Source organism: Silene latifolia, chromosome 5 (assembly GCF_048544455.1).
Source record: "Silene latifolia isolate original U9 population chromosome 5, ASM4854445v1, whole genome shotgun sequence".
Lineage (NCBI taxonomy): Eukaryota > Viridiplantae > Streptophyta > Magnoliopsida > Caryophyllales > Caryophyllaceae > Silene > Silene latifolia.
This window is the reverse complement of record NC_133530.1, coordinates 30,208,512-30,225,110: the sequence shown is the minus strand read 5'-3', so window position 1 is coordinate 30,225,110 and position 16,599 is coordinate 30,208,512. Positions and strand designations below refer to the sequence as shown.

Below are 16,599 nucleotides of genomic sequence, written 5' to 3'. Positions count from 1 at the left end.
TCTAACTTGTTAGATATGTGTTTATCTAACAATTTAAAGAAGTGTCTCAGCTTGACATAGATGCCAGATCTAGTAGGGAACGAAATGTATTTAGCAAAGTAAATAGGTGTATCTAATTTGGCAAAAATGTATATTTAATAAGGTAAGTAAGTGTATATAATCATCTAATGAATGTATCTAAAGATAAGAGATGTGACGACTATACCACATTTTATTCGATTGACAATAGTATGAAAGCCGAATGCTAAACTTAGTGGACCATTCCATACTTGTACTAGAATTATTGACAATTCACGTTTTGTAGCCTAGAAATTATATCTATCTTACAGTAGTTAAAAGAATGAAAATAATCAACCGCATTAGCAAAAACAAATACTCCGTAAACCCCACTTGTAAATAAGATTGAAGAGAAAGGAAAAATACCAGGGACATCAACAATGTAAACTCAGATTGCATATCAACCTAATAAAGTACTTGGCGAAATTGAAACAGCTATGGATTTCAATAGACATCATACATAATTGAATTCAAGGCCTTGAAACCCACCACATAAATACTACTCTTACAACTACACACTAGACAACCAGGCGTCGCCGGCGGTCACCCCGACCACCCTAATTTCATCTCCTAGACCAATCTGAATTTACAACTGTGTCTCTACCCCATCGGCAACGACTTCTGCCTCACTAGTCTAACCACATGCCGATATTTCATCATTTTCTTTCAATTTAAATTGTAGAGCTAGAGACAAAGAAAAATAAATTTAAATTAAATCAACCATCTACATAATCGGGAAATTCCGACACCGAAGACAATATTTATTTCCCAGAAGCAGTGCGCCGGCGTTGACTACGTCGGAGATGCTCCGGTATCGGGGGAGTTGTCTGGTAAAGGAAAGGTAGGGAGACAGTTAAGACGAAAGTTATCTTTAACGGCGTCTGGGTGGTCGCCGGATTCTGGCATATCGACGGCGGTGTGCCGGCATGGATGATGCTCACCGGCGGCAGCAGTAGATCGGATGTAGAGATGAGAGAGATTAGGAGGAGGTTAGAAGTCAGTAGACAAACTAATAGAGAGAGGGTAGTGTGTGGCAGAGGACTTGGAGTAGCTGTTCATTCTAAAGGGAAACCGTAGATCTTCCCGTAAATCTTCTGATCTAAGGGTTTATATGGAGTTCGTAAGTTCGCACTGAACTTTAGGTTCGCACATGTGATCCTATTTTCGTATATATATATATATATATATATATATATATATATATATATATATATATATATATATATATAGAAAGGGTTCCTATAAGGCCCCTCCTATCATATAAGGCCTACGTCCTTATAAGCGCTTTGGATGGAAGGGATGAAGGGATGAGATTACATCTCATTCAAGGGTCACAATTCTCCCTCCCTAATCTCCTTCCCTAATTGTGTATAACTCTACCTAATTGTGTATAACTCTACCACTATTCTAATCTCCCAACTCACTCCCTCATTATTCATTCATTCACACTTCTCTCATACACTCATTCTCTCTCATTTTCTTCCACCCTCTCTAAAAAAAAAAACCCAAGTTCATAAAAAAAAAACCCAAACTAAAACAAAACAAAACAAAACCACTCCACCTCCACCTCCCTTCTTCCCGGCCCACCACCACCCGGCACCCGACCTCCCTTCTTCCCGGCCCACCACCACCCGACCTCCCTCCCTTCTTGACCCCACCATCCGACCTCAAATGTCGCCTCCCTCCACTGCCACCACGACGCATCTCCCCACCACCGCACCTCCCTTTCTCCTTTTTTTTCCAGATTTCTCTTCACCAAAACCGGAAAAGTGGGGTTGTTGTTGTCGTTTTTTTGCCGGAAAAGTGACGCACCACCACCCCCACCACACACACAACCACCCACAACCATCACGCTTACAACCACGACAACACCAAACCCGACAGCCACCAAACCACGACAACACCAAATACGAAACCACCACCACCTCTATTCTCCCTCTTTGTCTCGGATCTACCCGGAAAACACGGCCTGCCGGCCTGCCTGCCGTTTCCTCGTCGCCGCCTTCGCGTCTTTGTGGTTTTGTTTTGTTTTGTTTGTTTTGTTTTGTTTGTTTTGTTTTCCGTCGTCATTTTAATGTTCCATTTTTTAATGTTCCATTTTTTAATGTTTGTTTTGTTTTGGTCTTTGTCTCAGATCTGGGTATTTTTAATGTTCCATTTTTTAATGTTCACATTTGGTATTTTTTAATGTTCACATTTGTCGGGTGGAATTCTTTGGTTACATTTTTTAATGTTCACATTTGGTCTTTGTCTCAGATCTGGGTGGAATTCTTTGGTATTTTTATGTTCACATTTTTTAATTTTATTTTTTTAGATGGGAGAGTCTTTTGTGGGTCTTTTCGTTCTTGTTGCTGTACTTTTGTGTGGTGGTGTTTTTTTTAGATCTATTGGTTTTTTTGTGTTTTTGTCATATTTACTTTATTTTGTAATTGTTATTTGGTTTTTAATTTTTGTTGGTTATTAATTTCTTTGTTGGTTATACACTTAAAACATTAAAGTTATACTATTTATGGCTAAAGTTATACACTTAAAACATTAGAGTTATACACACGATATTTAAATTTGGTTTTTTTTTTTATTGTTATTTGGTTTATTTTACATTTCGGGTTTGGTTGGGTTGTTGGTTTTTTGGTTTTATTATTGTTATTTGGTTTTTTGTTTTTGTTATTATGAGTTTTTTTGGTTTTTGTTATTAATTTTTTTTTTTTTCATATTTTTCATATTTATTGTTTGATTTTTTTACTATTTACGACTAAAGTTATACATTTTATGACTAAAGTTATACATTTTATGACCAAAGTTATACAAAAATTGGACTAAGGTTATACAAAAAATTGGACTAAAGTTATACAAAAAATTGGACTAAAGTTATACAAAAATGAACCAGAGTTATACAACAATGTACCAGAGTTATACAAAAATTGGACTAAAGTTCTACAAAAAATTGGACTAAAGTTATACAAAAAATTGGACTAAAGTTATACAAAAATGAACCAGAGTTATACAACAATGTACCAGAGTTATACAAAAATGAACCAAAGTTATTCAAAAACGACTGAGTTATACAAAAATTGGACTAAAGTTATACAAAAATGAACCAAAGTTATACAAAAATGAACCAAAGTTATTCAAAAAACGACCAGAGTTATACAAAAATGCACCAAAGTTATACAAAAAATGGACTAAAGTTATACAAAAAAATGGACTAAAGTTCTACAAAAATTGGACTAAAGTTATACAAAAAAGCACCAGAGTTATACAAACATGCACCAAAGTTGTACAAAAATGCACCAGAGTTATACAAACATGCACCAAAGTCCATTTTTGTATAACTTTAGTCCATTTTTGTATAACTTTGGTGCATTTTTTGTATAACTCAGTGCATTTTTGTATAACTCAGTTCATTTTTGTATAACTTTGGTCCATTTTTGTATAACTTTAATCCATATTTGTATAACTTTAATCCATTTTTGTATAACTTTGGTCCATTTTTGTATAACTTCAGTCTTTTTTTGTATAACTTTGGTCTATTTTTGTATAACTTCGATCTTTTTGTATAACTTTAGTCCATATTTGTATACCTTTAGTCCATATTTGTATAACTTTGGTCCATTCTTGTATAACTTTGGTTCATTTTTGTATAACTTTGGTTCATTTTTGTATAACTCTGTTCATTTTTGTATAACTTTAGTCCAATTTTTTGTATAACTTTAGTCCATTTTTTGTATAATTTTGGTGCATTTTTGTATAACTTTGGTCATAAAATGTATAACTTTAGTCGTAAATAGTTAAAAAATCAAACAATAAATATGAAAAATATGAAAAAAAAAAATAATAACAAAAACCAAAAAAACTCATAATAACAAAAACAAAAAACCAAATAACAATAATAAAACCAAAAAACCAACAACCCAACCAAACCCGAAATCTAAAATAAACCAAATAACAAGATTTAAAACCCGAAATCTTAAAAAAAAGTATAACAAGAAGAGATTTGAGAAAATGAATAAAAAAGGAGAAGTAACAAAATAAAAGAAAATAAAAGACAACAACAAAAAATGAATGGAAAAAACAACTCAAAACATGAAAATAAAGACCAAACGAAAAAAAAAAAAAAAAAAAAAAAAAAAAAAAAAAAAACGAAAAAAAAAAAAAAAAAAAAAAAAGTTGGCGGCGGTGTGGTGGCGGCGGTGTGGTGGCGGCGGTGGTGGGCGGTGAGTTGGTGGCGGGTGGGATAGTGGTGGGTGGTGGTGAATGAGGAAGAGAAGAATGAATGATTTATTTGGGTTTTTGATTTAATTGGATTTTTTGGGTTTTTTGATTTAATTGGATTTTTTGGGTTTTATTTATTTATTTGGGTTTTGGGTTTTTTATTTATTTGGATTTTTTGGGTTTTTATTTTTTGGGGTTTTAGAGAGAAGATGAGTTGTGTGATATATGAGAGAAGTGGATGAGAGGAAAAGAAGTTATAGTGAATTAGTGATTAATTAGAAGGATTAGTGAAGGAGGAGAGAATGAGTGATATTAGTACATAAACACACTTTTGGAGGTTGATCTTGGCCATCCATCTCCCTCCATCCAATGGCTCACAATAGGACTTATGGACTCAAATATATAGAGGACCTTAGTTGATCCTTCCTCTATATATATATATGTATATATATATGTATATGTATATAGATTTGGGATCCTATGAGAACCACCAATATAATGAGAACCTTGAGAACTCCACCTTACGGATTCTTTTTAAAAAAATAAGGACATATTTGGATTCGGCATAGAATATTATGACTATGTAACATATTTCTTGGTCCCAAAAGTATAAACTATTGACGGAAATCGAGCCGAAATACATTTTATTAATTTTCATGCACCTACTACTCGTTTTCCTGTATCTAACAATTTTCATGCACCTAGAACTCATTTTCGTGCATCTAGAATCAGTTATTTTCATGCACCTACTAATCATTTTTATGCACGTAATAATTTTCATGCACATAGTATTCATTTTCGTGCATTTATAGCCGTTATAGTATAACTAATTGTATTTTTGTACATTAAATTTATATTTTGTTAATAAGATCGATAAATTTTCTTTATTTATAATAAAAAATGTGTTTGAATCAACTATACTAAGGTTAAATGATTCATCTAAACTTTTGAAACAAAAGTTGGTGGAGATTTAGTAAGGGTTCTCACGGTTCTCATTATGTTAGTGGTTCTCACCGGATCTTGACCCTATATATATATATATATATAGAGGCGGGATCTCGTGAGTTGGGGTCTTATGGTGAGTTGTGAGTTGGGGAAATCAAGGGCTGAGATTAAAAGAAATCAAGGGCTGAGATTAAATGATAAATTAGAAAAAAAAAAAAAAAAAGGAAAAATCGAAAAATACAAAAGCGCTGAAACATGAAAATAGAAACCTCATTCTAACGATATTTCTCTCTCTCTACATATCTCTACAAATCAAAAACAGAGAAAACTCAAAAATCAGAACGCCGACTATAGAAAACTCATTAAAAACCTAATAAGATTACACAGATTCGTTGATTTTTAGCTGCAATCGAATTACAGGTAATCTAATTCGTTGATTTTTAGTGTATTCAATTGTATTTTCGAAATAAATATACAATTCGTGAAATTCGTTGATTTTAATTGAATTGAATACTTGATTTTACTGTTTTCAGGTGTAAAAAGATGGACAACGAGATTAATAACAATGTTAGCGAAGAAATCAACTCGACAGTAAATATGGAAACAGGTAATACTACTATTGATTCTTATCTCTTTATCCGCCGTTGTTTATAAATCAATTATTGATTTCTATGTGTTTCTCAGCTGTTATTCTGATATTATTGTACTGTCACGCTTGTATTAGAGTAGAAAAAGAGAACTGTTATTCTGATATTAATGTACTATTATTAGCCTGAGTGTTTATAAATCAATTATTGATTTCTATGTGTTTCTCAATTTGTTATTCGATATTATTATCCTGGCTTGTATTAGAGTAGAAAAAGAGAATCGTTATTTCGATATTAATGTACTATTATTGTAACAGTACAGTAACATGATTATATTATTCGACTGTTATTGCGATATTATTCTAATATTATTGTGCTATTATTGTGCAGTAGCATGAAAATATATGCCTTGCAAAATAGTAACATAATAAATACAGTATTATCTGTGTGTAATAAAGTAGAATCAGAGTACTGTTATTCTGATATTACTGTACTATTATTGAAAAAGTAGAGAAACATGATGATATTATTGTATCGTTATTATTACGATATTATGCTACTATTGTTGTGATATTATTGTCTTTGTCAGGGTGAAAATATACGACTGATAAGAGAGTAGCATAAGATAAACACATTTAGTGTTATTGTGATGTTATTGATTGCCGTCTGTTTCCCAGCTGCTGTTATCATACTGTTATTGTCACATTACTGCAATTTTGATCTCTCCCCCATGCTACTGTTATTGTGATGTTATTGTGATTTTGTTGTCCAATGACTGTACTCATTATATTAATTTACTGTCGCAGATCTTTCTACTGTGTCTATTGTTGAAGACAATGCAGTCTTAACTATTGGGGATTCTTCTAATAACAATATATACACCAGCCCAACTGTTTCGGACGAAGAAAACGATGAGTTTGTTTCAACTCTTCATTACAGCATTTAAAGACACCCGGGGGACCGAGAAAGGTAAGGACTGTTGAGAGTGATTTTACGCCTAAACGTGGCATGTTCTTTCTTACCTTGGAGGATGCAGTACAGTTCTACAGCATATATGCACTGGCTTGCGGATTTGATGTGAGAAGGTACACAAATGCGCAATATAAGGGGGGCGTCAGCGTCAAATCACTGGTCTGTAACAGACAGGGGTATAGGGATATGAAAAGAAAACTGCGACTTGAAGCAACAAATCATGAAGCTGGTAATTTGAGTACAGTAGAGAACAAAGACCGACGAATTAGGCAGCCAAAGAAGCATGCTCTGACAAGGTGTGGCTACAAGGCGCATATGAGGTTGAGAACCTGTGAAAAAACAGATTGAGACCGGGTGGGTATATTGTGGATGTCTTTGTAGCGTTCACAATCACTCTCTTTACTCTGTCAAAAACAGGGAGTTCCAGAAGCTCTCAAGGGACGTCCATGACTACATTAAGAGGACCATTATTGATCATACTAAGCTCAACATAGGTCCAACATTGAGCTTCAGAATTCTCAAGGAATACTCAAATGGTTATCAGAATATCGGTGCCTCCTTGCTAGACTTCAAAAACTTCAAACGAAATATCAAGTGTTACATTGGGGATAACGATGCTAAAATGTTCATTGGGCATTTCAAAATCTTTGGTGAAACAAAGGGGTTCTATTTTGCTTATGATCAGGATGAGAACAAATGCTTGACGAAGGTTATTTGGGCTGATAAGGAAGGGATAAACAACTACAAGTTATATGGAGACACGATCTCGTTTGACCCTACTTATGGGACAAACAAATATTTCATGGTGTTTACTCCCTTCACCGGAGTAGACCACAACAAGAAGACGGTAACTTTTGCAGCTGGGTTACTTGACTTCGAGAGTCAGCATTCATTTGAGTGGATTTTTAAAAAATTCCTCAAAGCAATGGGGCAAAAAGAACCTCAATGTGTAATTACGGACGGTGCTCAAATTAAAAAGCCTGCCCAAATGTCTTCAACCATTCGTCCACAAGTATCGCATGTGGCATATCATGCGAAAATGCCCGAGAAAGTGGGATGGGCAATCTGCAATGATACGGAATTTATGACCGACATAAATGCCGTTGTGTGGGATGTCGACCTCGAGCCACACGAATTTGAACAGAACTAGAAAACTGTTATTGAAGCCCATGGTATGGAAAGCAACCGGTGGTTGAAGTATGTCTTTGCAATCAGACAAAAGTGGATACCGGCATACTTTCGGGATCTGCCTCTAGGTTGTTTGTTGCGAACAACCCAGAGATCCGAAAGTTCAAACAGCTATTTCAAGCGGTTTGAAAGCCATTTTGGAACCCTCGTCGAGTTCTGGATGAGGTACAATTCCGCAATAGAGCAGCAAAGGCATACACAAAGGAGGGTGGATAATGTCAATGAACATAGTATGCTCGAGAAAGTAGGGCCGATGAAGGTAGAGATGCATGCCTCACTTGTCTACACCCATCCTATCTTTGAGGACTTTCAGAATGAAGTCAAACATGCCATATGCAGCATGGGGGTCGGGGGTTTGACAACAGTAGGGGCAGTGGAGTACCATGACGTTCATGATGGACTGAAGCACATGAGCTTCCGAGTTGAATTTAACACCAAAACTAACGAGAGCAAATGTGCATGTAAGCTGTTTGAGAGGCATGGCATTGTTTGTCGCCATATACTGTGGGTGTGGAATGGTAGGCAGGTCCACAGGATACCTGACCCTTATGTCCTTGCTCGATGGACAAAGAAATCCTACAGGCCAGTTGTCCGAGATGAAAATGGAAAGGTGATAGAAGAGATTGATGAAGCTGACATCAAGAAAGCTAAGATGTCAAAGGTTTGGTTTGAGATTTATGCAACTGTCGGGGTGATGGACAGTTATGCTACAGTTAAACACATGAAGCAAATCGCAGAAAATCCCGACACGGTTCAGGGAGAACATCACAGACCAATCGAACAAGACTAAAAACCAGGAAATCGAGGCTCTTCTAGGCATCACAGCTTCAAATGATATTGACCTTCGACCGCCAAACAAGGCCAAGAATAAGGGCAGTGGCAAAATATTAAGGTCCTCCAAAGAAAAGGCCAAGACCAAGCAACAAAAGAGGAAGCGAAGATGCGGTAACTGCAAGAAGTGGGTGAACCACAACAGTAGAACTTGTACTCTTCCATTTGCTGAAAGTCCCCCTTCTGATGACGATGATGAAGAAGAATCGGAAACTGAAGAGGTATGAATCTGTACTAATACTCTCCTATTATTCTAATGTTATCCTATTATTCTACTGTTATTCCCCTATTATTCCTATGTTACTCTCGCTATTTATTTCTCATTGTTGTGTTATTCTACTACTATTCTTCTATTAATGTGTTGTTATTTTTGAATAGAAAACGGATATTCTTTGTGGAAATGGATAGTGTCCGCAATAACAAAGCAGAGTAGCCGCTAAATTTAGTCTACTTTCGCTATTTTGCTATTAATGTGTTGTTATTCTACTGCTATTAATGTTATTCCATTGCTATTTCGCTATTAATGTAGCTTCTAAATACTAAGCAAAAATTGCAAAGAATATAAATCGATGCATGAACTAACAAAAATTGCAGGAATATGTTATCCTTTTATTCTACTGTTATTCCCCTATTATTCCTGTGTTACTCTGCTATTCTGCTGCTGTTGTGTTATTCTACTGCTATTATGCTATTAATGTGTTGTTATTTTTTAATAGAAAATGGATATTCTTTGTGGAAATGGATAGTGTCTGCAATAACAGCAGAGTAGCTGCTATATTTAGTCTACTGTTATTCTGATATTAATGTGTTGTTATTCTACTGCTATTAATGTTATTCTACTACTATTCTACCATTAATGTAGCTGCTAAATACTAAGCACACATTACAGGAATATGAATCAGATGCATGAACTAACAAAGACAAAAGAGATTAAAAAAGAAATGGCTACGATGAAGACCTCGCCTAAAAATGTCAAAGACTTTTACTATTTGTCATTGTTTGAATTACATTTTAACCTAAAATGTATCTTCTACATAATAAAGTGAGACATACATTATATGAGAATTAAATACTAGTTTTTTTTTGGTAAAATGTAAATAATATATTGATGCTCAAAAAACCATGTACAGAATAAATTGTTCACAACCATGCTCCTATCACAAACTCATCTATATCATCTACCATACTTCAATACATATAGTAGATCATACTAGCTAGTGCAGCAATTTCTCAATCCAATGCTTATCTTTTCTTGACACTGTACCCTGCAACTGTTGCTGAATCCTGTTCCTGATATTTGCTTGTATCATCACCACACACCTGCCAGGACTAATTATAGCACCCTCATGCCTGCTTGCATTCCTCTGGTTCCAGATATAGTACATAGTAGCATTGAGTATACTATTCAGGACCCCATTCTTCGCCTCGTGAACCTCCCGTGTTGCCACCAATTCGAGTATTGGTTGCAGACATAGACACATCCGTCCATTCCGAACTCTCGAATAATTCTCCCGTTGATCGGGCAATCGGAAGAAGAGGTGAGATGGTGACTCTTCCTCTTGAGCACAAATACAACACGATTCTTTGTCGGGGACAATACCAAATCAGAGCTTGTCTTTGGTATTAAACCCCTTTGGTAGTACAACCAAGCTATAAAGTCAGTGTTTGGGAATGGACCATTTGGTCCAAACAATATGAGACCACTTACACTGGTTTGGTTGGCCTTAACCAGCTATACCCCTTCTTGATAGTGTACTCCTTACCTGGAATCACAGTCCATTTATTCTGGTGGTATTTGGGCTGAAACTCCCGCTTCAATTTACAAACTTTTTTCCACGTCCAACGGCATCCCGGGGTGGGTTATAGTCCTCCCATTCTTGTCCCTTAGGTAGACACTATGCACCCATTGCACCCATAGCTTAGATGGGTGAGCCTGAATCCACCTGCACCAGTTTCCCAATCGCCGCTTTATTCCAATCGTACTCATCTCTCGTGCCAAGTCCCCCTCCTTTCGATTAGTACAAAGTTTTGACCAGTGCAACAAAGAGGGGTCCTAGCATATTCGGTCCCTCCATGCCACAAGAAATTCCTCGCATATTGCTTCAATTTTGAGGAGCACGCCTTTGGAATGATGAATATAGAAGCCCAAGAGTAGGAATGAAGAGTTCGTATCGCTTTTATCAACACCGTCTCCCAAAGATACGAGAGCTTTTTGGTTCCCGTTGTCTTACCCTCTCAAAACTTTATCAATCAAAGGTTCGAGTCTTTGATTGATAATTTAGCACGTTTAATTGGCACTCCAAGGTATTTGAAAGGTAATTTGCCTTCAATGCAAACTGAAACCCGAACTATTTCCCTTCCGACTTCACTAGCTACTCCATTAAAAAACACATTTGACTTTCCCCTACTCATCCAAGTCCCGATGCTTGAGAAAAGGTTGAGAAAGTGCGTAGCAAGATCATAATGGAACCCACATCCCCTTTAGAGAAGAGCAACAAATCATCTGCAAACACTAAGCTACTCAATTTCATTGATTTGCAAAGAGGGTGAAACTCGAATTCCATTGTAGAGGTAGTATAGGATAGCAACGGTAAGATATTCCATACAAATTGTAAAGAGCAAAGGTGACAAAGGATCTCCTTGTCTTAATCCTCTTTGTCCCTTAAACCAGCCAAAGCTATCCCCATTCAAATTCAAGGTATAAGTGGCAGTGGTGACACATTCCTTAATGAGAGCAATAAAACCAATTTGGAATATTTAATTCATGTAGCATCCGAAAAAGGAAACTCCACTCCACCGAGTCATAAGCCTTCTCGCAGTCTATTTTGAATAGACATCTAGGGAGACACTCTTCCTTCCATAAAGTTTAACAAGATCTTGGCAAATTAGTATGTTCTCCATAATGCTTCTACCTTGAATAAAACCTCCTTGAGTGACAGAAATTATATGGGGGAGAACCAAAGCAAGTCTTGCACAAAGAAGTTTTGAAATGCATTTGTATACCACATTACAACATGCAATGGGCCCGAATTGCATTACGGTCAAATGATTTGGCACCTTAGGGATTAAAGTAACATTAGTAGCATTCAACCGCTGAGCATTTTGCCATTCCTAAAGAATTCATGGATCGCAAAGACATACATCCCCTCCAACAAGATCCCAACTAGTTTTAAAGAAATGACTAGAGTAGCCATCTGGACCCGGAGCTTTGTCATCCGGTATATCAAGATAGTGCTTTTGATTTTCGCATCGAATTGGCATTAGTAGCATCCGGTGGTGAGACTCATCACATTTATTACCTTCTCGTACTACTCGGGACTAACGGGGTTGTGGGGTGAGACGGCCTAACAACCGGGTATAGAATCTTAGAAAACTCTCCGAACCCCCTCCTTATCGGTGTGATGATTTCCCGTTGATCGCTTATCTCAGTCTTGTCTCGATTTTGTCTCCTCCTAGTCTTCAAGATGCCAGGGAAGAATGAAGTATTTGCATCCCCATCTGCACTCCATTTCATCTTTGCCTTTTGTTGCAGGAACTGGTTCTGAGCCTCAGCCAACTGTTGATAAATTTCTCTAGCTTCACATTCCTGTTGAATAAGGCTCAGGTCCTGAGGATTCACTCCACTAGTAGAAAAAACCCCTATCACGACACAGTTATCGTGGCGGTTCTAATAGAAACGACGCGAAAAGCTCAAAAAATTGGCGGGAATGAAATTTTTATGTATGTAGGAGGTCTATAGTGGCGGTTTAAGTAAGAACCGACGTGATAACATAAGCTTTTTATGGCGGTTCCAAATAGGAAACGTCGCTATAGGTTAATTGTGGCGGTTCTATTAACAACCGACGTTAAAAATGACGCTAAAAGTTAATCCAAAGTTATACTTTTTTGGGCTAAAAAACCGCCATAATATGTTTTTATGTCGGTTTCTAATTAAAACCGAGTTAGCATTATACGATTAGTTTCCTCTTAAACGCCTTAGCATTATACGCGATTAGTTTTCTCTTAAACCCGTTTCTTTGTCTTCTTCAATTTCTCAGACTCCATTCTTGTTTCTCTCTCGAAACGCCCATGCTCCACTCTCCTACCGCCACCACCATAACCCTCACTCCCTTCAACACCTCTCGGATCTGCACGCTCGCTCACCATGTCACCCTCGCTAACGTCGTGCCTCTCATCATCCCCATCATTGCTGCTTTCATTCAACGCTCCGATCATGGCTGCAACTGCTCCCAAACACACCGCCGGTATGATTCAAAACACTATATTAATAATAATTTCTTAATCTAATTCAGACCCAAATTCATCATCCCCATACCCGAAACCCTAATTAATTTTATTTTTAATCTAATTTGATTGTTTAGACGATGTAAATTTGGTGGTAGAGTTGTACTATATCGATTTTGTTAAGTGATAATGTTAAGTAGTACTCCCTCCTTTCGGTCCAATTCACTCGATTTGACCAAATGTAGTGAATTGGGCCGAACAAAGATAGTAGTAAGATTATGTGGAAGTTATTGTTACTATGGTAGTTTCTATCATCAAGATTTAAAATTTGTTTTCTAATTGAATGATAATGTTGTTTCACACCTCTTTAAGTACTTAGTATATAGTTTAGTGGAGATTATTGTTCCTTTGATGATATTGTTCTTTTGATGAATTGATCATAGGGTAAATTTTGCGGTTTGATTGTAAAATTGTATGTCTTTTTGAGTGTTAATGTTGGCTAATTGCGTGGTTGTCATGGCAAATTTGGTTATTATACATGTACGCTTAGATAGTTTTTAATTTTTAATCTCTTTTTTTTATCATATTCTCGCTCCTTTTCTTCCTTTGGTTGTCCTACCATTTTATATGTTGGTGTGCAACGGTTCATGACAGTTTCAAATGAGTCTTAATCATTTTGGGATTAAGACTCTAATGTTGTTGTTGTTGTTGGCAACTTTGGTTTTTGTGGTCTGAAGTTTTGAACTTGATGCTTTCATCGGAGAAGGTGAACATCATGCTGTCGTGTTGACTGTTGCACTTACGGTATCATTTTTAAGCTAATTGAGTTTGTCCTATTGTTTTTCTTTCAAATTTACCTGTTAATTGAATTATCAGGGTTGGAAAGCTTTCTGGATTCCATGAATAAATACCAAAACTTGATTCAATCAAACTACTATATGAGATAGCCAATCCAAAATCATTTTGGGACTAATTTCTTGTTGTGATAGTGGCTGTTGAAGGCGTTGTGTCTTAACACTCTAATTTCTGAGTAGTATCTGTAAGTTATAGCGACGACTCTCATGTGGTTGTTTGCACCATTTTGACTCAGCTACAAGTATTATCTGCGACGGTGTTGATGTTTGACACGACTATTTGTGAAGAAAGTTTCAGGTTTTTGTACTAAAAGGTAGTGATGTAGTATTATGTTGAGTCAGATGGTTAGGGAGTTAGACACGCAGTAGTAGCTAAAGTGAAGTTTCAAAGTACTTGACCATGATGCCATTCAGGATGGTAGTGCTGAACTGCCAGTAGAGTTGGCTGGTGATCTTGTGCTTTTCTCTATAGAAAGCATTGGAACTAGGAAATTTGAGAACTATGTTTATTTAAACTGATACGCTCATAAATCTTCTGAATGTTAGATTTTGTTTCTCGATGTTTCTGGAATTGAACTGAGGTGTCGTCAACTGTAGTTATGCACGTTACTGTGTGCAGTTAACTAGATATTCACCAAATGGCGATTTGATATATGCAGGGTGTACCTCTCTTCACCAAAATCCTCTGTAAGTGCTGGATCACTTTTTTCGGTCCATGAAACCAAAGCTTGCATCACTCATGAGTCTTCTGCTTCAAAAGGATCACTCAACGCTTTTATGTTACTCAAAGAAAACCCTGCTGCTCAGGTATACTCACTCCCCTTTAATCTTATAATATGTCATCTCTTTGAATGGTTAATGTGAACTTTAGTGTGAGCTATATGTTGTTGCGTCTGTTATGCTTGGTTTTATCATTAATCTATTTATATTCAAGCTGTTCTTGTATCTTGAGCCCCTTGAATCCTAGTCCGGTTACTTGATCTCATACTTATATCTTCCTCTGATGTTGTGCTTAAACTGTAAAGCTCTTTTATGGTCACCTGTAATACACGTCGCTGTAGAATAGTGCTGGGTGGCAACGAAAAACAAGGAACTGTTGTGACTGTAAATTGCGCTAGAGTAGTGTTTATTTCTTACTTTCTCCATCCGCTGTGATGGTATGTACAAGGAACTGTTATGCCTTACTCTAGAATGATTCTTCAAAAAATATGTGCTTAATAGCCGAGGACTCATGATACTGTTGAACTATGGCTATACGTCTATACATCAGTCAGTAGGACTTCTTCTTATGACTGTAAATATGGACTGATGGAACCTTTTCTTTTTATATTTCATTTATAGTAAACGTGTGATAAATGGAGTCAGCTTTGGGTGATTTTGGGTCTATTGCTAAGGTCATTGCTGGTTCAAGTTATTTTCAATTGTGTCTTTACAACTCTTGCCAACCAAGTTTTTTTTGGTCATTTCAATCATGCCTGTAAAGGTTTGCCTTGGGTAATTTTTTAGTCAATCTGGATTCAGGATTATGTTGGGTTGTTAGTTTTGGGTTTGGGCGGCTCCATCAATCATATCGGAGATTATTGTTTCTTTGCCTTTTTCAATTTCTGCAGTGTCAACCAGGTCAGAAAGAGTGCCTTGGTTATGCCCACCCATTCCAAATAGCACTAGATTATTGTTGTAGCCTTGTCTAAATTGATCTTTTGTTTTTTGCAGATTTTTTAGAATGGCATTCTCTGTCTCTCTAACGCTTGAATCGCATTTTCCTTATGTATTTCTTAATTGTTTTTTTCATGTCTCTCTAACGCTTGAATCGCATTTTCCTTATGTATTTCTTAATTATTTTTTTCATGTATTTCTTAATTGTTTTTTTCATGTACAAAGCTATGCTTCCGACTCCCCAGAGCACCAGATTATGCACAGACCAAGATTTGGAAGCATTGGCAGGTGGTGTATCTATTAGAAAGGTTTCTATTAGAAACACAGATGAGGCATTTTATCAATATGCTGTAAGTTTTCTACTTGGGAGTGTCAAATCTCTTATTGCTGGCTTAGAAAGTGTTTAAAAAAATTCCAATCCGATGTTGTCTTGGCAGGTTAACATTATGTCTAAAGATGGTGCACTAATTGAGCGCAAGTGAAGGTCAAAGAGTACGAGTTGCTAAGGACGAGTTTCAGCGACACTACTGGCTGGCTGCTTTTGGATTCATTTATCGAGATGGCAAGGATACTCTTACGGCTAAGTATTAATTTGAAATTGGAGTCGTCGTCGCATTATTTTTGTTGATATGTTTGTTAGTTGAAGATCTTTTGGTAATTGACTTGGAATAATCGGTTAATTGTATAAAGATATTTGTTATTGATTATCGAATCATATTTGGAATTATCAAGTTTTTGGGGAGGTGCTGCTGAAATTTTCGTACAAAATTATTTTTTAAAAAAATAAATTTTTTTACGACGGTTCCTGCAGAAACGACGTGAAAAAAATTAAATAATTAGAAAATATTCCGCCTTTCATGGCGGTTCTTTGCCAAACAACCGTTGTTATAATTACCTTTAGTGGCGTTTCTGTAACAACAACCGTTGTTATTCCAACCTTGTACGACGGTTTTGTCAAAACAACCGTCGTTATAGGGAATATGTAGTGGGGCAATGATATTATTGAAATACCTATGGTGGCGGTTTTCAAACAATAACCGCCATTATAGATTAGTTATAGCGGCGGTTCTGGT

General features: G+C 36.4%; 2 protein-coding genes across 2 annotated transcripts; both read left to right on the top strand.

Annotated features, from left to right (window-relative positions):
* The first annotated feature begins 7,947 nt into the window (after nt 1-7,947).
* LOC141655165 (protein FAR1-RELATED SEQUENCE 5-like) lies at nt 7,948-9,702 on the top strand. The gene is made up of 3 exons (XM_074462257.1): nt 7,948-8,571; nt 8,699-9,013; nt 9,655-9,702. Exons 1-3 carry the CDS (start codon nt 7,948-7,950, stop codon nt 9,700-9,702), a joined length of 987 nt encoding a protein of 328 aa, XP_074318358.1.
* Nucleotides 9,703-12,830: 3,128 nt separating this feature from the next.
* On the top strand, nt 12,831-16,262 carry LOC141656043 (uncharacterized). The gene is made up of 4 exons (XM_074462997.1): nt 12,831-13,036; nt 14,530-14,677; nt 15,752-15,876; nt 15,964-16,262. Exons 1-4 carry the CDS (start codon nt 12,861-12,863, stop codon nt 15,992-15,994), a joined length of 480 nt encoding a protein of 159 aa, XP_074319098.1. The 5' UTR covers nt 12,831-12,860; the 3' UTR covers nt 15,995-16,262.
* Nucleotides 16,263-16,599: the final 337 nt, after the last annotated feature.